Source organism: Gopherus flavomarginatus, chromosome 3, assembly GCF_025201925.1.
Source record: "Gopherus flavomarginatus isolate rGopFla2 chromosome 3, rGopFla2.mat.asm, whole genome shotgun sequence".
Taxonomy (NCBI): Eukaryota; Metazoa; Chordata; order Testudines; family Testudinidae; genus Gopherus; species Gopherus flavomarginatus.
In genome coordinates this window covers 199,950,541-199,973,499 of record NC_066619.1, presented here as the reverse complement: position 1 = coordinate 199,973,499, position 22,959 = coordinate 199,950,541, and the positions used below count along the sequence as shown (strand labels likewise).

The following is a 22,959-nucleotide window of genomic DNA, read 5'->3' as shown; positions in this document are numbered from 1 at the left end:
ATTTTCTTCTCCTTTTAAAATAGGTAATATGTTTTGTCATTTTTCCAGTTCTAACTTTGTTAGTTTTCAGTAATGATGCACAGTCACTTTCATGCGACTGCTGCTAGTTTCATTAGCTCTCTGAGATGAATTTCATCTGATTTTAGTGAACTTTCTTCTGTTACAATAAATCTGGCTTATATTACAAGATCAAATATTGCACTCCTTATTCTATTTAGCCTGAACAATTCTGTTCTCCCATACTTTTTAGAAAAGTGTATATGAGTTTGGATGAAGTAGGTATTGTTAGTCTGGATAGGAACTGGTTCACTTTATATACTGCAATATTTTTAAATGTTTATATCAGAACGTGATGATGACTACCAAAATGATCTGAAATTTTAACATTTTGTTGTCTCTATATTAAAAATGAGTAAACATCCCAGAACTCAAGTTATCTATATTTTTAATATGTTGCCGTTCACTGGAGTTAAAAAAATAAGACCTGGAAGTGCTATTAATAATGACTCCTATGGGAAGATCCTCAGCTGGCATAAATTGTGGTAGCTCTATTTAAGTCACTGGAGTTGTGACAGTTTACACCAGCTGATGATCTGATGCTGGGTTTAAAATTTTGGATTGTTATGTACAAAGGAGTTTGTAAATAGTAACCAGGAAGCTTTATTAAATGTTGTTTCTTAAGTTATAAAAATCATTTTAAAATACAGGATTATTGACTGTAATCCTTTGCATGGCCTCTCAGTATATCTGCTTGATTAGTCCTGCAGGTCATGTTCTTAGTCAAGTTTTAATAAACGTTTTTGTCCTTTTTCCTTGTCATGTACTATAGGCATTTAATTATGATATCAATGATCAATGAGCCTTACATTTATTTTCCTAGATCGTATCACTCAGTGACATCCCTCTGAAATGCTTTCTTAGCAGTTTTGCCCTTCAGTTGTAACTCCTGTTCCTCTACCTCTTCATTAATGATTGTGGAGTGCTTACATTAATGCTTAAAAGAAAATATTACATGTAAGATAGTTCCATTAATTTAGGAACAGGGACAGTCTATTTAGAATCCTCTTTCCTTGTTCAAGGAGTAGAACATTTTTCATTTTGATAAATGAGCTGCCTTGTTTATAATTTTTTTTTACTAATGAATAGAAAATAATTTGTTAAATAAAAATGGTATGACAAAAAAGTGTGACATTCACTTATTTCATACTGAAGAAAATGAATGCAACATGAAGTGATTTTACTGAACTGTGACAACAAATTTCAGAAGTTCAGATTTGAGAGCTGTGATGCTGTGGAATTTAATTGTTAACCGAATACAGATCCTTTTGCCTCTGATCTTGGTTTCAATATAGCTCAGATGGCTAACAACCAAAAGTTATCAATGATGAATGGCTTTGCAGTGGCATGAGATGCTTTCTAGTAGGTGCCAAAGTTGTTCACACCTAGAGGTCCAGTATTACCGCGATTGATAGTACTGAAGGTGGGTTGTGTCTGGAGACTAATTGGTATGGAGAGTGAAATATCCCTTGCAGTACTTAGACGTGTTTCCTGTTGGCCAATACTGCCATTATAATATGGAGAAACGTACACCACTTGCCTGTACTGTATGCAAAAATAGGATTTTAGTTTCCTGAACTGTCAGTCTAATGCAGGGGTCGGCAACCTTTCAGAAGTGGTGTGCCAAGTTTTCATTCATTCACTCTAATTAAGGTTTTGCGTGCCAGTAATACATTTTAATGTTCTTAGAAGGTCTCTTTCTATAAGTCTATAATATATAACTAAACTATTGTTGTATGTAAAGTACATAAGGTTTTTAAAATGTTTAAGAAGCTTCATTTAAAATTAAATAAAATGCAGAGCCCTCCGGACCAGTGACCAGGATCCAGGCAGTGTGAGTGCCACTGAAAATCAGCTTGCGTGCCACCTTCGGCACCTGTGCCATAAGGTTGCCTACCCCTGGTCTAATGCTTTCAACAAGCATCAAGTGCACTTAAAAAAAAACTGGTAAGAAATAGTTCCCAATGTATTTTAATATTGTATAATTCTGTGAATGATTGTGTCTTAAACCATTGAGTTCTCATTTTAGGATTTATTAATTTCCTTTTTCTAGAATTTATACAATACACTTAATATTATAAAAAACAAAGTGCATTCACAGTATCTGAAACATCTTCCCCATTGTTTCTCTAACTTTAAACACAAATACAGAAGAAATATTTCTCCTCAAACTGAATACCAACCCAATGTTGCCAACTCCAATGATTTTATCATGAATGGTATTATGTTCTGTGTGTTTCATAAAGGTGGCGTTAAGAGATTGCATGAGAATCTCAGCTTTTATTGAAAAAGAAAGTAAGCATCTAGCCCTCATGGTTGAAGAAAACAGCTGGAAAACAAGAAGCAAGTGCACTCTAAAGAGTTAAACAACAACAACAACAAAAAATGAAGTCAAATAAGAAGAAACCAATATTAATAAATCCCACGGTATTTAAGCCAATATTGTGATGGGTGCGGGGCTTACTCATGGTGTATGAATGTTCAGAGGCTGGCATTCCACAATGAGGATAGAAGAGAGCCCTTGCACCCTGCTGTAATGATCGGTGAACTGAAGCACTGTCAATTCAGCCACATGAGTTGTGATGCCCTCAGCCCTCTTTTGGAGATGTTTTGTCTACTGTATGGTTAGCATTTTTTGACAACATCCATTAAACACAATGGACTTGATTCTGCACTGTGCCAAGGCTTGGGTGCAGCGTGGGGTAGGATATGTCAGAGAGCTGGTCACAGCTTCTTCATTCTCAGCTGCCACGCCCCAGTATAAGTTAAAGCTACAAGGTACAAATCAACGTACACCATTGATGTAAGGTACTTGAGGAACCTTAAATCAGTGGAGAATTGGGTGTATTGGAGCTTCATTTTGTCACACCTACTCCCCTGATGACATCCCTTCTGAACCCTCAGAACACCCCTGATCTCCCTTACACCAAAGTCAATGGGCCCAGTTGGACTGTTAAAGGATTGAGCCTGGGGAGGGCTGCAGGACATTCTGGACTTATATACCAGAATGGGTTTGTTTGTTTGCACATGGACTGAGAGTGACTCGGCGAAAGGGCGAAGTCACCAAAGACCTGTCTGACAAGCGCAGCTGCTGATGGGGCACCAGGAGCCTAGAAATTGAAGAAAAACTGCAGGCACACACACACTTAACCGGGGGCACTTGAAAGAGGTGGGTGTGATCCCATTAAAAGTGTCCATTCCTATTGACTTCAACAGAAGTAATTGCATCAAACAGTTACAGGACCAAACACTGTTGGTCTTTTTCATGTCCATGTTATTTCATTTTGTTCTTACCATATTTTGTCAGCAACTGCTCATTTTAAATCATTACTGAAGAGACTGACTGCTTGCTTGAAGTTGTAGATTGTCTTTCATTTTCTCAAATAATTTACAGGCTGAAGCTTGAGGTTGTGCTGTTCATGACCAATTCACAGAAAGCGTCTAGCCTGGGACTTTCAGAGAGGCCAAATGGAGTTATGCACCTAACCCTCAGAGATTTTCAACCCCTTTGAAAATCTCAGTCCTGAAATTTAGTGTTGTGTGAGAAAACATATTAAATCATACTATCTGCTAGTGAGCATCATTATTGAATAAGCTTCTGTACATAATACCAGTTTAATTATTAGACTACTACTAATAAAATATCTCTATGAAGAATCCTAATATTGTGCTATATAATGCTTAATGACCGAGATAATCATAAGGTGAATTTATCCAAATTATACATCTTTACCATGATTGTGAAATGACATGCATTAAGCCCATAGCCTATGGTGCTTCAATGGTTCAGCCTGCACAAGCTCAGGAGTCCAATTTAGGGTATGAAACAATCTCGAAGTGTGTGCTGAAGCCAAATATCCATGTGCAACTACCATTAATGTTAATGTGAATTGCGTGCATGTATCAAAAGAAAGGATATGCCTCAGTATGTGAAGTGTAGTTGTAGGGCACTATATAAATGCTGTTTATTTATTCTCAGGTCGCACTTCTGAAGTAACAACCATCAAGCAGCATCAAGTGCTCGAAATGGCTTTCACACTACATCCTCCTGCTGCTGTAAAGCAGAATACTGTTGTTCAACTAAAGTCAACCTGGGTGCAACCTATAGTGGATGGAAAAGATGGATACATATATTTAGGTAAAATTTTAAAAGCCATATTAGCCTATGAATATAGTCAGGTGGCTAAAGGTATTTTGCTTTAGCAATGTGTAGTATAAGTTATGTGTAGACTATATCTCTATAGAAGTGCTGAATAATAGATATAAACTTTCTAAATAAACCAAATATTTGATAGAAGTGATGTCAACATCTTGAGTTAAAAGCACTGGCTTATAGGAGATACAGTATATCCACAGGGGATGAGTAAAGAAAGACCACTCCTTCCCAGGCTGCAGATCACCAGCAAAAATTCTCTGAAACTGCTACTACGCTCCATAGTCAGTAAAAAAGGTTGCTCTTTTTGTCTTTGCACTTCCTTTTCCCCTGTTAGGGGTTTCAGCCAATGCATTCACATACCTGCAAATCCACCAGCTGCAGTCACATCCCCCTCAGGCCCACTTTTCTGCTATATTTACCAAATATATTTACTCAGCATTTTGGTAAAAATTTTAATAGGTCTAACATTACAAAGGGCCAATCTATAGTGTGTCTGTGCATCTATGTGAAGCCTGTATCAGTAAAAATGCCACATTTCTACCTCTGGGTGGGCCAGACAGTAGAGAACCCATATAGAGGATCTCTGCACACCATGGAGTACAGTTGTGTAGCATCTCTCCACAATGGAATGCTGGGAAGGGAGAAGTAGTAAAATGCGCATCTTTGGGGTCTGCTAGCATTGTATTTAGGGATTCTGGGGACAGAGACACCTGACTTCTGTGGTAACACCACAATACCATTGCAAATGAGTTTAGTGTGCCTCAGAGCAGGGTGGTGGCTTTCCATGACAGCAGAGGAGTGGGCCTGAGGGGGATGTGACTGCAGCAGGTGGATTTGTGGGTATGTGAATGCATTGGCTGAAACCTCTAGGAGGAGAAAAGGAAGTGCAAAGGCAAAAAGAGCAACCCTTTTTACTGACTATGGAGTGTAATTGCAGTTTCAGAGAATTTTTGCTGGAGATCTGCAGCCTGGGAAGGAGGAGTCTTCCTTTACTCATCCCCTGTGGAGATTTCCTGTACAAAGCATTTGTAGTTTTGGCTCTGAGTGAGAATCTACAAGGCTAAAATTCCACATGGCTCACATCTGCTATTGCCTTTCCTCATAGTGCATCATACAGCAGCATCCCAACTGTGTGTTGGGAACTGCATGTTAGGGCTGAGTATCTTGCCATTCCCTCCCACACCCTTTATGTGAAATTTCCTGAGCTTATTAATTAGGCTGTGAGCCCATTTCCAAGATTTGTCCTGAAGTGGACAGCAAGTACGTTGCACAGAGGAGCTGAAATTAAGGGCACAGGAAGAAGATTGTATGCTGCTGCCTGGTTGGGCCTTTTAAAATAACACACATTTAAAGCAGAAGATTGGAGGAGAAGTAAATGGACATGGGTGGGAGTCACTCCTCTCCTTTCCAGCCATCATCCCTGTCATAAACAGATAGTTAAGGGTTAATGTCTCTTTTACCTGTAAAGGGTTAAGAAGCTCAGTGAATCTGGCTGACACCTGACCAGAGGACCAATGGGCGGACAAGATACTTTCAAATCTCGGTGGAGGGAAGTCTTTGTTTGTGCTGTTTGTATTTTTTGTTGTTCGCTCTTGGGGGTAAGAGGGAACAGATCTTTTTCCAATCTTTCTAAAACAGTCTCTCATATTCAAAATAGTAAGTACTATCTAGAAAAGGCAGATTAGGCTTATGTTTGTTTTCTTAACTTGTGAATGTGTATTTTGCTGGAAGAATATTTTTACCTCTGTTTGCTGTAACTTGTATCTTAGGCTAGGGGGGAGGGAATCCCTCTAGTCTATATAAATTGAAGACCCTGTAAACATTTTCCATCTTGATTTTACAAAGATAATTTTTACTTTTTTCTTTCTTTAATTAAAAGCTTTCTTTTTTAAGAACCTGATTGATTTTTTCCTTGTTTAAGACCCAAGGGGATTGGGTCTGAACTCACCAGGGGATTGGTGGGGGGAAGGTTAATTTCTCTCTGTTTTAAATCCAAGGAGTTTGGATCAGTGTATCTCTCAGGGTAACCCAGGGAGGGGAAAGTCTGGGAGGGGGAAAGGAGGGGAAATGGTTTATTTCTCCTTGTTTTAAGACCCAAGGGGTTTGGGTCTGAACTCACCAGGGGATTGGTGGGGGGAAGGTTAATTTCTCTCTGTTTTAAATCCAAGGAGTTTGGATCAGTGTATCTCTCAGGGTAACCCAGGGAGGGGAAAGTCTGGGAGGGGGAAAGGAGGGGAAATGGTTTATTTCTCCTTGTTTTAAGACCCAAGGGGTTTGGGTCTTGGGTCCCCCAGGGAAGGTTTTGGGGGACAGGGAGTGTACCAGACACTGGAATTTCTGGTTGGTGGCAGCGCTATCAGATCTAAGCTAGGAATTAAGCTTAGAAGGGTACATGCAGGTCCCCACTTTCTGGATGCTAAAGTTCAAAGTGGGAAACATACCTTGACAATCCCATTGTCTGGTGCTGCATTCAAACAACAAAAAGTTGAACTGAAACTAAGTTGCAATGAGCCTTGACATTTTAACAATACATACTTCCTTTTTTTATAACTGCCTTATTACAACAGTGTTCCCACTGGCAGCCGAAGTGATGCAGATGTAATCCTCTTATTTTCATGCTTTATATGCTTCATATCTCAGCCATTCCTTAAGTTACAAGGTCTTTATTCAAACTGAATTCCATTTATTATATGACTGTTTTATAGGAGGATATCACATGACAGTAAACAGTTACAAGCTAGTTGCTGAAAACAAATTGTGAGAGGATTCTTTTTAATCTGTAGGTGCATAGCTGTTTCTGCGCCAAACACATAAACTTGCACTGTTTTAAAATATGCTTGAATTATTGCTTTAAAGTGGCTCATGATCTTTTGGTTTGGCCAGATTTTTAGCTGATGTAAATTGTCATAGCTCCATTGACTTTAATAGAGCTAGGTCAATTTACGGCAACTGAGGATTGGGGCCTTTTTTGTTAGGGTAATTTAACCTGCCAGCATCTGTAGTATTTAAGTGCTCGTCCATGAGTTGACTGATTTTCTAGGCAATAACTTCACTTCTAAAATGCTTATTTAGATCTTTAATAGAACATTAGTGTGTGGATTTTGTATTATTATTCTTATCTATATTATATGGAAGACAAAAGTAGATCTTCAAATGAGATTGTTATATATGGTAAGGACTACTTCTGAAAGCCTTTATAGTTTTTTTTCTAAGTGGCCAGCATATTGTATCTTTTTGAGTTACCGTGGTTATTAAACCAGTTGACAAGCAAGAGGCAGCAGTTGCCTTGAAAAGAGATTAGTCTATTAAAGGAGGACTTTCGGTAGCTCAGTGATTCCTCTTCCTATAAACATTTTAGGAAAAATAGCCCTGGAAATTTATTGTGTGTATACTCATAAAAACTGGTGCAGACTCCAGACATAACTCTTTTTACTATTGATTCCACTTCTGTGGCTTCTGAGATGTGTTGAACTTTCATCAGATAATTGAGTAGCAACGAATACACAGTTATCTGCTGGTTTGCAGGAAGTAAATATTCATGTGATTTAAATAAACAGAAATGGACCTTTTAAAGCAGGGGTTCTCAAACTGGGGGCCATGATCCCTCAGGGGGTTGCAAGGTTATTACATGGGAGGTTGCGAACTATCAGCCTCCACCCCAAATCCCGCTTTGCCTCTCGCATTTATAATAGTGTTAAATATATTAAAAATGTGTGTTTAATTTATAAGAGGGGGGTCGCACTCAGAGGCTCTGTGTGAAAGGAGTCACTAGTACAAAAGTTTGAGAACCCGTTTTAAAGTATTTTCAGAGTACAGTAGCTTTATTCATCTCATCTATATGGCATGTTTTTGGGTGACCATTGTATAATGCTTCTTCATTTATATTAACTTTGATATTGCTCCCCCATTTCCCATTGGTAATGTGTAAACATCTCTTTTGTTAAGGATGAGTGACCTTCATTGGATTATTGAATTGGAAAATGGTAGAAAATATGCAATCCTATTTAGAATGTGCTATTTTTGTATAGTGACTTTTCAAACTCAATGTATTTGCTGTCTTGCATATTCAGAATTATATCTGATCACTTTTCTGATTAAAGAGTCTGATAAATTCCCTGTACTCTCCCCTTATCTAGTGAGTGGTAGCTATGTTTTGATTTTAGAATTTTATCACTGGCAATGTGTGAGCCAAAAAATGAAGTGTAATGCTTATCTTCCACGTTGTTTGCAGGACCAACAATCATTTATATTAATTTTAATTAATAAAACCTTTACTTTTTAATTGTGAACTGGGCAGATTTGATAAAGAAATCACTTGGACACCATAAACATGGAACTAAGCAATGCCATTTTTAGAATCAGTTTTCAGGGTAGATGTTAGCCGGCGGTGTCAGGGCTCTTCCCTCTCAGGCGCGGCGGGGAGCCAGGGCGCCTCCTTACACACAGCAGTCCGGGTAGGCCTAACCCCTCAGCAGGTGTTGAGGGAATAAAGGGTCTGCAAACAAGATGGAGTCCCGGCCCTCCAGCCGGGGTCGGGTAAGCACAAAGTACATAAGCCCAAGCCCTGGGGCAGGGCGGGGCAGTAAGCAGTTCAAGCTCAGACTCACAGGCAGGGGCTGAGCAAACACAGTATCAGCCCTGGCCCTTGGACAGGGCGGGGCAGTAGCAGTTCAGGCTCAGACTCTCAGGCAGGGGCTGAGCAAACACAGTATCAGCCCAGGCCCTTGGGCAGGGCGGGGCAGTAGCAGTTCAGGCTCAGACTCTCAGGCAGGGGCTGAGCAAACACAGTATCAGCCAAGGCCCTTGGGCAGGGCGGGGCAGTAGCAGTTCAAGCTCAGGCCTCCAGCAGGCTGAGCAAACAAAGTATATCATATGTCCACACAGAAGACCTCCTCAGGCCAGGGAAAGGGGGAGTCTGCCACTCTTGGGGGGGTGGCAGGGGGAACGCAGGCCCTCCCACTCCACTGCGTTCCAGCCCGGGGCCCTAGCAGCGGCCAAGACCCGCTGCGGTCAGTGGGGATCCTGGCCGCAACACACTGACATGGGTTCGGGCTCTTCCGGAGCCAAACCAGGGTCGGCTACCCCCGGGCCACTTCCGACCTCCCCCTCTCCGGGTACCTGTCTCTCACCAGTGTCGTCTGGGGGGTCCCAGACCATGGGCTCCTCCGGGTACCGGGCGTAGGAAAGCTCAGGCAGCTCCTCGGGATACCAGTCTGTAAGCTCACGCCGATCCTCGGGGTACCGGGCACAAGGCAGGTCAGGCTGACGTTCCTCCGGGTACCGGGTACGAGGCAGGTCCAGCCAGCGTTCCTCCGGGTACTGAGCACGGGGCAGGTCAGGCCAGCGCTCCTCTGGGTACCGGGCCCGAGGCAGGTCAGGCCAGCGCTCCTCTGGGTAGTGAGCACAGGGCAGGCTGGGCCCGGCGGGAGCTCGGGCGCCAGCGTCCGTCCTCTCCTCAGCCTGCTTCCAACTGAGCGCTGGGGCCGGGCTTTTATACTTCCTGTTCCGCCCCTTGACTTCTGGGGGGCGGTGACAGGCGGCGGTGACTCTGCCCACTGAGGCACCTGCTCTGGCTCGTACCTCTCAGGCGCGGCGGGGAGCCAGGGCGCCTCCTTACAGTAGAGATGCACTTAAGGTTAGAATTCTTTGAAGTCCTGGTTTTTTCTCTAGGATCTTAGGAAGGCCACTTTGGTGGGGGTGAATTATCGATTATCTTGTCGGGACAAAGCAATAGAACAGAAGTGGCTAACCTGTGGCTCCGAAGCCACATGTGGCTCCTCAGAAGTTAATATGTGGCTTCTTGTATAGGCACCAACTCTGGGGTTGGAGCTACAGGTGCCAACTTTCCAATGTGCCGGGGGTGCTCACTGTTCAACCCTGGCTCTGCCACAGATCCTGCCCTCCCCTGAGCCTGTCATGGCCTCGCTCCTCTCCCCTTCCACCCAGAGCTTCCTGCACACCACAAAACAGCTGATTGGGAGGTGCAGGGGAGGGTGTTGATCACTGGGGCTGCCAGTGGGCAGGAGGCCCTGGGAGCAGGGGCGGAGCTGATGTAGGGCTGCTGATATATTACTGTGGCTCTGTGGCAATGTACATTGGTAAATTCTGGCTCCTTCTCAGGCTCAGGTTGGCCACCCCTGCAATAGAATAACTTAACTAAGAACACTATTAAACATTAGCAAAACTAATTATATTGTTTTCTCAAAAGTAATTACATTTCTCTCAAGATGAATAAACATTGCAGAAATAATTTCATATACAATCAAGATTTAAATGTGATCTTTTCTAAGGAAATTGAGTTTACTTTTCACAGAGCCAAAATGATTCTTTTATGTAAATAAAGGCAACTTGAAAGTGAGAGAGTGGCTAACTAAATACGCAATATTACTCAACTTCATTTTCTTTTTTTTTCCTTGGTCTTGGATGAGGGGGGCGAGGGATAGTTGGTGTTCCCATTTAGGTCTGTATATTTCTGGAAATAGGGTTTCTGGGCTGATTTGGTTCCCATATTCCATAAGGTGCCTTCCTCTTATCTCCGTGGAAGCTGGTAGGGTTTATAAGGACTACCATGCTACAAAAGGAGTCCTGTAAGAGAATGAAAATTTGCTATCACTACCAACTCCTGTAGTATTAAGCATGTGCATTTGGGTCATTCTGCCCTGAACTACTCCCTACATGGGGCAAGGGAGGAGCAGTGTGTTTCAATGGATAGGTCAGTGGAGCTGGGACAGGAGATCTAGGTTTTATTCACATTGACTTGCTGTGTCACCTTGGCCAAATCACTTCAACTCTCTGTGCCTGTTTTCCCATTTGTAAAATAAGGATAATGTTACATACTCACTTTTGTAAAACACTTTGAGATGGGCAGATGAAGAGCTATCCATGTAAATACTAATTAGTAGTAGTAGTAGTATTAAACTTGTTTTTGCTGTGTCAGCAATTGGCCTCGGTTTGTATTTAGATGGGATGTAATAATAAGTAATAATTATATTTATTAAGCATCCTTTTCTCCACAAGCCCTATGGAACAATGATATTCTGCCAATCACTTAATAAGCAGTTCCCATTAAAATTTTCCTTTCCTTGTGACAAAATCCTTGTACCAGTAGTGTATATGCTTGCAGAGAAATGTGGTCTTTGACTGGGAAACCTATGTAATTATTTTTTCCATTGGAACAAAGCCATTTTCTCAATATAATAACCAAGCAAGCAGGCAACACCTCATAGCAAGCAATCTTAAGAGTCATTGTACTTGCTGGAAAGACATGTTTTTCCCTTGAAAAATATAAAATGCATTGATAGCATAGCACAGTGTTTAGCATATATAACTTGAATGGGGAGGGAAGAGTTGAGGAGGATCTTATGGGGTAAAGCCTTTCCTGGAAAATTAATTTACAAAACAAACATTTGTGTTCTGATCCAAAGTCTTTCCATTGACTTCAGTGAGAATTTGGATCAGGCCCTTGGTGCATTCCAAAGATAAACACTTTGCACATTAGTCATTATTTCATGGGGGATGATTTAAGGATTTCAAGTATGATTTAGTATCTAGAATTCAGTGAAGTAGGGAGGGGGATGACTCCATCAGAAAGTGGGAAATCACCTTAATCTTCCCTTTAATATTGTAATGGTATTCTAACAATGGTTCTATGCATACCTCTGTCACTGACTTGGGGAAGTGTACTATTGTGCAGTAGTATACTACAAACATAATGGAACTCATTAAAAACATATTCACGGAATTCCAAAGGAAAAGAATAAATGGAGGGGGTTCAGCAACACAGAGGACAAAATGGGAGGGTTAAAACACTTATAAAATAAGGGAACAGCTCTGACATTTCTGAATAAGAACTAGGGCAGAGGGGGATATTTCAGATGTTTCAATGTATGTATGTAGTATAGATTACCTCTTTATTTTAGCATTGATATTACTATCTTGATTACTGAGCTGTTTAACAGCATGATATAATTTACATGTTTGAGCTTCAAAAATAAAAGCAGCAGATATTATACAGCTAACAAGGAAAACTCTTTACATGGTGTCAGTTTGGAATAAAAGCTTCTAATGATGTCTTTCAACCAGCCCCCTAATCTCTTCAAAATGTGAAGAGCAGAATTAGAGCAGTATGTGGTCTCTGCCATCATTGACTGTTGTGAGTCAAATACACTTTTGATCACTTAAAAGATACTTCAAAATTCAAATAAAACAAAACACATAAACTAGTAGAATTTCCAGAACATTCCATTTTTTTATTTATATCACACCAGGGTCAATTTTCAATGCAGTTCATATGAGAATAAATGTACTGCTCTCTTGATTTTAAGGTCTATCCAGTGTCAGATCCCAGCTGTGATTAATAATATGCACTTTGTTGGCCAAACCAGCAATATCTACTGTATCTTTTTTCTTGTGTCAACTGATATGTAAGTAGGTCAGCAGCACTGCTAGCCATTGCCTTGCGGATTTAAGGTTTTCCCTATAAAACATGTCAAAATCTAAAGATCAGAATCAGATGAAAGTTCCAAATCTATACTATCCCTTGATCCTGTAAGTTCTTGAATGTTGTGCAGGAAGGTGGATGTCCTTCAGTGCAAGTGTAGAGAGAGTCTATACATGGACACTAGGACTGACTAGAAAACAAGAATTCTATGTTGCAAAAATATCCAGGTTTCAAAATTTGTTTCCATTCTGGAAGTCCTTCTGAAATTTTTCACAAAAACACCCAAGACCCGTGTCAGGATAGCTACAGGCTTAGGGCATTCACTTGGGTTGTAGGAGATCCAAGTTCAAGTGTCTGCTCTGACTGACTCAGAGCAGGGACTTGAACCTCTCTCTCTCACACATTCCAGGTGAGTATTTTAACCAGCAGGCTGGCTATAGAGTCAGCCTGTCTCTAGCCTAATAGGTATTTAATTATTTATATGAAATAGAACAAGTCCAACAGAAAAGATTGAGAAACTTGGGTGTCCCAACCGGGGTCTTCCAAATGCCTAATGAGTGTCCTAACAAGCAGGCTGTTCCAGGGTAGGTCTTGCATGTTCTAATTTTCATCACAGGTTCCATCCTGGACCTCAGAAACCTTCTCAATGACATTTTCATGGAACCGGATATGTTTCTGAGAAAAGTTTAGATCCACTAATTGGAATTTTCTAATCAATAAACATTTTGTTGAAAAATTCCCAGCCAGCTGTAATGGACATAAATTGGTGTAGAAACAGGAAAGAAGTCTCAACCTCTTGTGCATCGACTCTTAGATGCAAGAACACAAGGTAAAAAACAGGCAAATGTAGGCAGATGACTGGCAAATCTGAGAAAACATTGATTTAAATTCAATCTGCAGCATGGAAAAGAGGCACTTAGTGAGAAGATATCTTCTTTGCCCTTACACTTAGTATTAGATGGAAGTCATTTGCTGGCTGTATTGCAGTGGTTTCGTTAATGTTGCAGATCATAGTTCATTTATGAAGTGGTGTTTCACGCAGAAAGCACTTCATACCTTTGCTCTGTGATCTGAACTGGCTACCAACAGAGTTCTAGGCAAAGTTTGAGGTTTTGGTTTTAATCTAAAAAGTCCTAAATATTTCAGTTCCTGGCTGGTTGAGACACCACCTCTCTCCCAATGTGATTCCACAATATTTGTGATTTTCTGGGGTCGTTGAATTAACTGTTTTCTTTTACCTCAGTTCAGGAAAAAAATATGAAATTATGATCACTAAGCTGTATTATGAATACATAGAGTTTAACGAATAATTTTTTTTGACAGATTTCACCTTTACTTCTGTTTGCAGGATATTATTGAGAAGTTTATAATTTTCTTGAATTCTGACACACAGATTTTAAAGCCAGAAGAGACAATCTTGATCTACTAGTCTGACCTCCTTCACATTGCAGGCCCCAGAACCTCACCTTCCCACGCCTTTAATAGATCCACAGCCTCTGGCTGAAATACTGAGTTGACAATGATTTTTGAATTCCTTAGTATCTGAAATTCAAAATTTAACATCTGAGTTGTGTTGCACAGTTCTGGCTAGTTGGATTAGACCTCTGTTCCTTGTTTTGATTAACAGAATTCCAATGAACCATAAATGTTAGATCATGAAAGCTTTCTACTAGTTTTTCCATTAGTAAATTCTAATTATGCAAAAGACCACATAAAGAACAAAATTATCTGACACAGATTAAACACAATATGTTGGGGAAGAGTCAACACAACTTGTGCAAAGATAATCATGCCTCACTTAGGTATTAGAATTCTTTGTGGGAATCAACAAGCATGTGGACAAGGGTGATCCAGTCAACATAGCATACTTGGACTTTCGGAAAGCCTTTGATAAGGTCCCACACCAAAGGCTCTTAAGCAAATTATGCAGTCATGGGATAAGAGGAAGGTCCTTTCATGGATCATTAACTGGTTAAAAGATAAGAAACAAAGGGTAGGAATAAATTATCAGTTTTCACTGTGGAGTCCTCCAATGATCTGTCCAAGGACCAGGGCTTTTCAACATATTCCTAAATGATCTGAAAAAGGGAGTAAACAGTGAGGTGGCAAAGTTTGCAGATGATACAAAATTATGAAAAATAGTGTATCCAAAGCTTACTGTGAAGAGTTACAAAGGGATCTCACTAAAGTGGGTGATAGGGCAACAAAATGGCAAATGAAATTCAGTGCTAAGTGCAAAGTAATGCACATTGAAAAAAATAATCCCAATTATACATACAAAATGTTAGGTTCTAAATTAGCTGTTACCACTCAAGAAAGAGATCTTTGCGGATAGTTCTCTGAAAATGTCCACTCACTGTGCAGCCGCAGTCAAAAAAAAGAAAAAGAAAAAGAAAAAGAAAAAGCCAAGAGCATATTAGGAGAGAGACAGAGAGAGAGATCATAAAACAGAAAATATGAAAATGACACTCTGTAAATCCATAGAATACTATACAAAGTTTTAGTCACTCCATCTCAGAAAAGATATATTAGACATGGAAAAGGTACAGAGAAGGACAACAAAATGATTAGGGGTATGGAACAGCTTCTGCATGAGGAGAGTTTAAAAAGATGAGGACTGTTCATCTTAGAAAAGAGATGACTAAGGTGGGGTCTAAGTCTACAAAATCATGAATGGTGTGGAGGAAAGTGAATAAGGAAGTGTTGGAAAAAACAAACTAGACTACCTTTCCCCCCTCCCTACTTCCCAATATCATGGATTGAGAGCTTGAATGCCAAATTTCAGCCCTGACGAATGTGTAAACTTGAGTTATTTAAAGTGTTTATAATGAAGCCCCCAAGAGATCTTAAAACAATGCAACTGGTGCTACTATAATGAATCTGCTTGGAATTCAGCCCTTGTTTTTAGGAATTTAGTGTTTTGTTTTAAATGTTTGATAACTTTATAGGAGAACAGAAGATACTTTTGCCAGCTCTTTAAATGCTCTGGACATAATTTGTATTCCTGCAGTTACATGCAGAGACTTGTGCCTAAAAAAGAAAAATTGTTTGGAAAGCATCCAGAAGTCTGGAAAGGTAGTTTTTAATCTAAAAATATCTGTCTTCAATAAATTGTCTATAGAGTGAAATTCATCTGCTGAACAATCTAATACATAAAAATTAATCAAAATGTCCCATTAATTAAGTATATTTACTGTGTCCCATTCATTCAAAATACTTGCAAATGACATGTTTTTGTCACAGATCTTGAACAATACATGCCATTTGAGATTTATGCTGAATAAGTAATTCATAAAAAATGTTAAAATGAATGCAGCAGAAAATATAGAATACACACAGGATTTACATGAAAAGTCTTGAAACAATGGGCAGGTTAGCATTGTACTATATTTCCTGTGCGCAGAGGAGTAGGTTAAGGACTGAAGGTAAATTTTTCAAAAGTGCTAAATCCCATTTTCAAAAATTTGTCAGCCTGTAGTAGCCTAAATCTCACTGAAAATTAATGGGACATTGACTCCTAAGGGTCATCCTAGGATGTGGGAGACCTGGGTAGAGCTGAGCAAATAATTGATTTTTGATTAGCCAAACTGAAAAAACAAAAACAAAAAAAAAGCCATGTTTTTCTGGGTTGAACAAAAGGTTTTGATTCCCATACTAAATTGACATTTCTGAATTTTTTTTTCAGCCATAACTATTAGCCAATTTGATTGGAATTCACAAACAATTTCAGTGACCCCCAAAATGCATTACTGTAACTTGTGAATTTGCTATTCACTGAAAAATTTCACTCAGTTCTAAACTGGGTTCAAATGACACATTTATGCAGATCTAGCCCTAGGTGCCTAAGTCACACTGAAATCAATGTGCATTAAGTGAGTAGGCACTTTTGAAAATCTCATTAGGTGCCCATCTGAATCTTTAAGCACAGGGACACATTTTAAAGGTAATTATAAGTGCCTAAGTCCCTTTTGTAAATGACACTTTATCTCCCAAGTCACTTAAACACTTTGAAAATCTTGGTCTGGATCAGTTTGTCAGCCTTCTAATGTTCTCAGTACATTTTTAAGTTCATGTATTGCCTTTTTTCCTGTATTAAAAACTGTACATATAAAAGAAAAACATAGTCTTTGGCGTTAATCAAGCTAGATTGTTTTATTTAAATATGTATTAAGTCATTTTACAAATATTATTTACTCAATCTAATTAAAGAAATCTGTAAAAAAAAAGATGTGCAAATTAAGAAATATATTCAGGCCTGACTGTAGTGGGTGCAATTAAGGTTTTGAGTTCAGCACGCACAGCAGAACATAATTGTCTCAGAGGAATCATTACACTCTATTACGTGTGTGGTCCCTATACTATACATACAATATTGAATAGTTCAACTATGGGATTTCCACAACAGAGATATATAGTTTGCAGATTCTGTTGAGAATAGAGCTGCCTCAAACTGGGAATTTCCTGTGCATGGGAAATTTAGAAATTTCAAAATATGGTTTTGATGATTGAGACTGAGTCTAAATTTTGTAGACATTTCTTGTGAACTGGAGATTCTGACAAATTTCATTTAGGAAACTTCAGAACACCAAAACGGCAGAGATGAGCGCCTCAACTTTGAGTCACAGCTTGCCTGGGTCTCCCAGAGCTTCCAAGGCTGCCAGACTTCTGGCTCCTCAGCAGGTATCCTGGAAGCCCTGCAAACCCTGGTGGAGCCCGGGGTGTGTCTACACAGCATTTTAGAGCAAGCCTCCCAGTTTAGGCTGACAGACTTGGGTTAGGAGGCAGGGCCAACTCCAGCATTTTTGCTGCCCCAAGTGGCGGCGGGTGGGGGAAAGCTGCAATCGACGGCACCTCTACCACATCTGCTTCATTATTCTTCGGTGGAAATTTGGCAGCAGGTCCTTTCCTTCGAGAGAGACTGAGGGACCCGCCACTGAAGAGCCGGACATGCTACCCCTCTCCGTTGGCTCCGTTGCTTGCAGCGCTGGTGCCTAGAGTCGGCGCTGTTAGTAGGGCTTGTACTAGTGCTCTAAAAATAGCTGTATAGATAAGACTTTGAAATTGAGGCTCAGGCTGGAGTTTGGACACTGAAGCCTAGGGATGGGGCTGGGCTGCTCACTCCAAAATACTGTGTAGATACCACCTCATGCTTCCTGTTCCTCTACAAGTAATTTAATGCTTGACAAACCGACATTTTCTGATGAAACTCTGTTGGAAATTACATAAATCTGATCCAGGTAAGCACAAAGGTCCATCCACCCAGATGAGATTGTAATATTGGGGCCATAGAGAAAGATATTTAAAAAAGGCAGATCCAAGCAAGACAGTTAAAGGTTTAAAATGAAAATATGTGGTTTTTAATACATTACTTGGACACACTGTCTTGGTGCCCTTGTGATAATACTTATTTATAATTTTAACAGATGCAAGACTAGGATTTTTTTTTCTGGGGCAATTCTTTCTTGACTAATGAACCAGAAGAACAGTTTCATGCTTGCAGTCAAGAAACTCAATAATGTCAAATCTGTGATTCATTCTTGCAGTCCTTTGAATATGAAAACAACTGCTAAAATAAATTCCTAAAAACATTTTAGGAAACTGTAAATTCCTTAAGCTTTATTTTCTTGTTCTTTGAAACATACTTTCTTTTTATTATTATATTACTATATATTGCTTACATTCAGCTTGTCTAATTTAACTAGCTAGCTTGGTAGCTTTTCCAAGTATGTTTATACTGGGATTTCTTTAACATTTAAGAAAAACAATAACAAAAACATGAAAAATATGCAAAGTTGATTACATAATTGTCACACTGGCTGGCGTGGCTCATGAGTCTGTGTGCCTACCTCAAGGCAGACTGCCAAAAACAGGGCAGAGACCCCAAATTGGTATGTTCTTTAATTAGATTTCATCAAGCCAGTAACAAATGGGAATGGCTGGGGAGGAGAGGGGGATTTCCATGCCCGGATTCACAAGTTCAGTGCAAACATTTTCAAAGTAATAAAGCAAAATTTATATACATATTTCCTAATAGCATAGCATTTAGACATTACAAGTGAGATTAATGCATGCAGCAATTTACAAGCATTTCATAGAGTCTAAACAGTAAATACATTCTTATAAGACTAATACCTATTTTGAACAAAACTAACATACAGGGGAATTGGTTTGGTTTCCAGCTGTGAGTTTGTCAGTTCTTAGCTTATGCCAACTGCCTGGCCAGAGTTGGCACTTGGTTTACCAGCATCACAATAACAATTTGTCTTTCCTTTAAAATCAATAGGAGTTAAGTATCTAAGCACTTCTGAAAATCCTGCTCCTAGGCACTTTTGAAAATTTTACCCTACGTCTCTAATTTCACTATGCTGGGACTTTGGTTCTATTCCAAGACTCCTACTTCCTGCATGATCTTTATTTTTATTGGAGGCCTTTTAGCCTATGTACCAACTATATCCTACCTGACTTAAATTGTGAAATCTGAAGATGAGAGGCATGAAGTGGCATTGGTGTTGGTTTTGAACTCTCTGTGCTATTCTAGGGCTTCTTCAGGGGCTTTGCCTCTTGAACTGACCTATTCAGTCTAGGCCCTATTCCTTCTCTATGGTATCTGAATGCCTCAAAGTGTTTTTAATAGCAAGGAGAGGGAAGCAGTACAGATTTGGGATGGGATGAATCTGAAGGATTCCAGCTTGCTCCTGGTCAGTAAAGCCTGAGTCCCATACACGGGTTTCCTTGGGACTGAGTAGAAGGTTGTATCATTCTGCTTTAGTGAACACACTCTTTTTAAGGATGAATACTCCTCTCCATACACGGATGTGATGGGAGGATTGGGCCATTAGTGTTTGTACTCACGTTCATATTTACTATTCAGTCACTGAGATCTGGCACTGTGAGTCTACAGCTTATGAAATCAGAAGACTCCCCTTCTACAGTAGTGTGCATATCAATCACAACAATGAAAATTAAAAATCCAACCATGCTCTAAACTTCTGCCATAACATTAAAAGTAGACTGGATCAGAACATTTCAAACAGTCTGTTTCTGGTATTTCCAATACACCCACTACTGTATTATATAGGTGATGAGAGTTCTACTTGAAGGACTGCAGGGTTTTCCCTAATGATGTTTTGGGACCTTTGTCAAATAGCTGTTTGCCTTAACCAAAAATATTACTTTAGCCTTTTACTGCTGCTACCCAACAAGGGGACATAACTTCATGCTCTAGATACATCTGTACTCTCTGTATATGCCTCACTGTAATTTTCTTATTGGATATTTCTTCTGTTGAGGTTTTTTAATAATATCTAAACAAGAGATAAAAAGCATTGAGTTTAATTTGTACATTACACATATAGCAGGATCTGGCAATTATTATTTAACATGATTTGGTTAAATGTGTAATGTTGTCATGGATGTATCTGAACCTTTGAATCATGCTACTTTTGAAATCCATTGAAGGTTATTATGAACAGCATTTCTGTACATGATTATATAATAGGGCTCAAGTTGTCAAATGATGCCTTTCAGGAGATGATTCCACATTACAAAAAAGTTTTTCTATTTAACTGTTACTAGCTTCCATTCTGTTTGAATCAAAGAAGATTGGTACAGTTATAAAGCAGTTATGTATACCACACTTGACATCAGTGGGAGTTTTGAATGTAAGTGGAGTTGGATTGTTTCCATAGGAACCATCATATCCTATAAAGTATCCATACTGAACATAGAACTACAAGTTATACTTCATGTATCCTGCAAACACAGAAGTTGGTTAGGAACCCAGGTAATCATGGGCAGATGATTCCTTCTTGCAGAAACTTCTCATGTATTTTAACACTATAACTAGGAAAGAAAAACATGTAATTGATTGTGTAATACAGCATCCTGAAATAACCTGACCAGAACTAGGGGAACTTTTATGACAGTATAGTATAATCACCAAAAAATGGAGTTTTGTTCAAATCAAACCCATAGATGCTGGAACTGATGGTGCTGGGGCTGCTATTGCACTCCTGGCTTGAAGTGGTTTCCATTAAATGCAGGGTTTACAGTTTGGTTTGATGACTCTCAGCACCCCTACCATCCAAATTGTCCAGCACTCGGTCCTCTGGCCACATCACCAGTTGAGTCTGCTGCCCCCTTCTCAAGAATTAACAGAATCCATCCAAATATAAAAGTCCAATGTCCTGCACAAAAGAGTCTTCAGCCCACATCCAGGCCTCTGTGGGTTGCGCACTCTTGCCTTGGGATTTACAATGTCACTATCCCCCTTTCCTCTTGGGAAGAAGGGGTTTGTGCCCCAGTGTAAAAGGTGGGGATAGTAGCTAGCCTCACAACCAGGCTCCAGCCCAGGACCCTATGAAAGGCAGCAATGTCAAACATCTAGGAGTGCTTCAGGGCTGCCTCCCCAAGTCACGTCCTACTACTGACATTCCCAATCCAGGATGTGGTCAAAAGACTTGCAGATGATCCACAAGAAGATGGTGCAAAAGGTTCCCTAGTGCTAGGTAAAGGCTAGTCCGTCCTCTAAGCCTGTGGTAGATGCTACCTTCAGCCCAGACTTCAGCTGTACCCTTACTCAGGAGTTCCCAAGTTAAGTTGCACCTCCTATCCTGTCTGACCCCTTTCTTTCTTTTTCTTTTCCTGTCATTTTATGGCACTGCAGCTGTCATAAACAGATAGTTAAGGTTTAATGCCTCTTTTACCTGTAAAAGGTTAAGAAGTTCACCTAGCCTAGCTGATACCTGACCAGAGGAACCAATGGGAGAACAAGATGTTTCCAAAGGAAGGAAGGGAGTTTTCCTTTGTTTAGTCAGTTTCCGTTTCAGCCATAGTGAAAAAGATCAAGGAACCAGCCTCTAATCAGAGTAGTAAGTTTTAGAAAGGGATAAATAGGTTTATGTTTATTTTCTTTGTAACTTGTCTTGGTACCATTAAGGGAATTATCAAATTTGGGTATTCTTGTATGTATTAAAGTTTTTGCCCAGGGGAACATCCTCTGTGTTTTTAATCTGTTGTCTGTGAGAGTAGCTGGTATGCTAATCTCTCCCAGAGGGTTTTCTTTTACCTTTCTTTTCTTTAATTAAAAGCCTTTTTTCTTAATACCTTATTGATTTTTCCTTGTTTTTTAGATCCAAGGGATTTGGATCTGTGTTCACCAGGGAACTGGGGAAATTTCTCAAGGCTACCCAAGGAAAGGAGTGCTTGTGAATGGTGGCAGCGATACCAGATCTAAGCTGGTAGTTAAGCTTAGATGTGTCCATGCAGGTCCCCACATCTGTACCCTAAAGTTCAGAGTGGGGAAGGAACCTTGACAGCAGCCATAAGCTCAGCATTTGAGGTTATGACCACCACCTACCACAGTTTTTGCATTATCTTTAAAAAAGCACAGTAATGTTTTTTTTTAATGCTACCCCACTTTCCTGGCATTTTCACCAATCCTTTCAGACTTTCTTTTTCAATTCTACATAAATAATCTTTCTTTCTTTCTGTATAATTCTCTCTGCATTGCCATAGCAGATTCTCATCTGTTTCTTTAATTTTACATTTCGCATAACTCATCTTTGTATGTGTTTTGATAGATACAAATTATCATTCAAGCCATGGTGACCTCTTAGTACTCTAAATATAGCTATTTCACTTCTTGTGTCTTAACTGTGTAGTATAATGTTATCTTCAAGTTTAGGACATATTTCATAGAGCCTTCATCCCTTTTACTCTTTTTGGTCCATGTTTCTTCTTAAATTTTCTCTTAACCAAACTTTTGAAGTTATGGGTATTCAGAGGCATCTTTATATCAACTTCCTCATTTGAAGGCATTTTTTTTGCTGCTTTATCTGTTATTTCATAGTCAGGTATCCTGATGTGCCAGAAATCCACACTATTAGTATATGTATACTTAATTGTACTATCTTCAGAGTTAACAACAATATTTAATTTATTCCTGTATTCTGATGTTCCCTTTCTGAGCTTCATTATATTAAATAAAAAGTCAGATAGGATAGGAGCTGTAGTTGGGCATACATCCCTTACCCAGGTCAGTGCCAACAGTATGCCCACCAATTCAGCCATGATAATAGTCACAAAATTGGATAGTTTTACTTATCTCTTAATTCTAAATTCAGGGATACCAGAAGACTGTTCCCACTCTACCCATGTTGTCATCTTTAGATCTGTCTGTATAGATATGGTAAATAGGGTCAGCATTGCCATATATAAACTCATAAATTTTATTCATCATATTTGATGACCCTGCTGTTCCCTTTGTTTTATTGTATAATTCCACAATCCACAACTGGTGTAACAA

General features: G+C 39.6%; 1 protein-coding gene across 1 annotated transcript in view; it reads left to right on the top strand.

The window, feature by feature from the left end:
- IQCM (IQ motif containing M) overlaps positions 1-22,959 on the top strand; it is a 117,026-nt gene that overhangs the window by 72,051 nt on the left and 22,016 nt on the right. Inside the window, exon 8 of the mRNA XM_050945494.1 lies at positions 4,037-4,195. Coding sequence (XP_050801451.1) covers positions 4,037-4,195 — 159 coding nt within the window. The remainder of the gene's footprint in view (positions 1-4,036; positions 4,196-22,959) is intronic.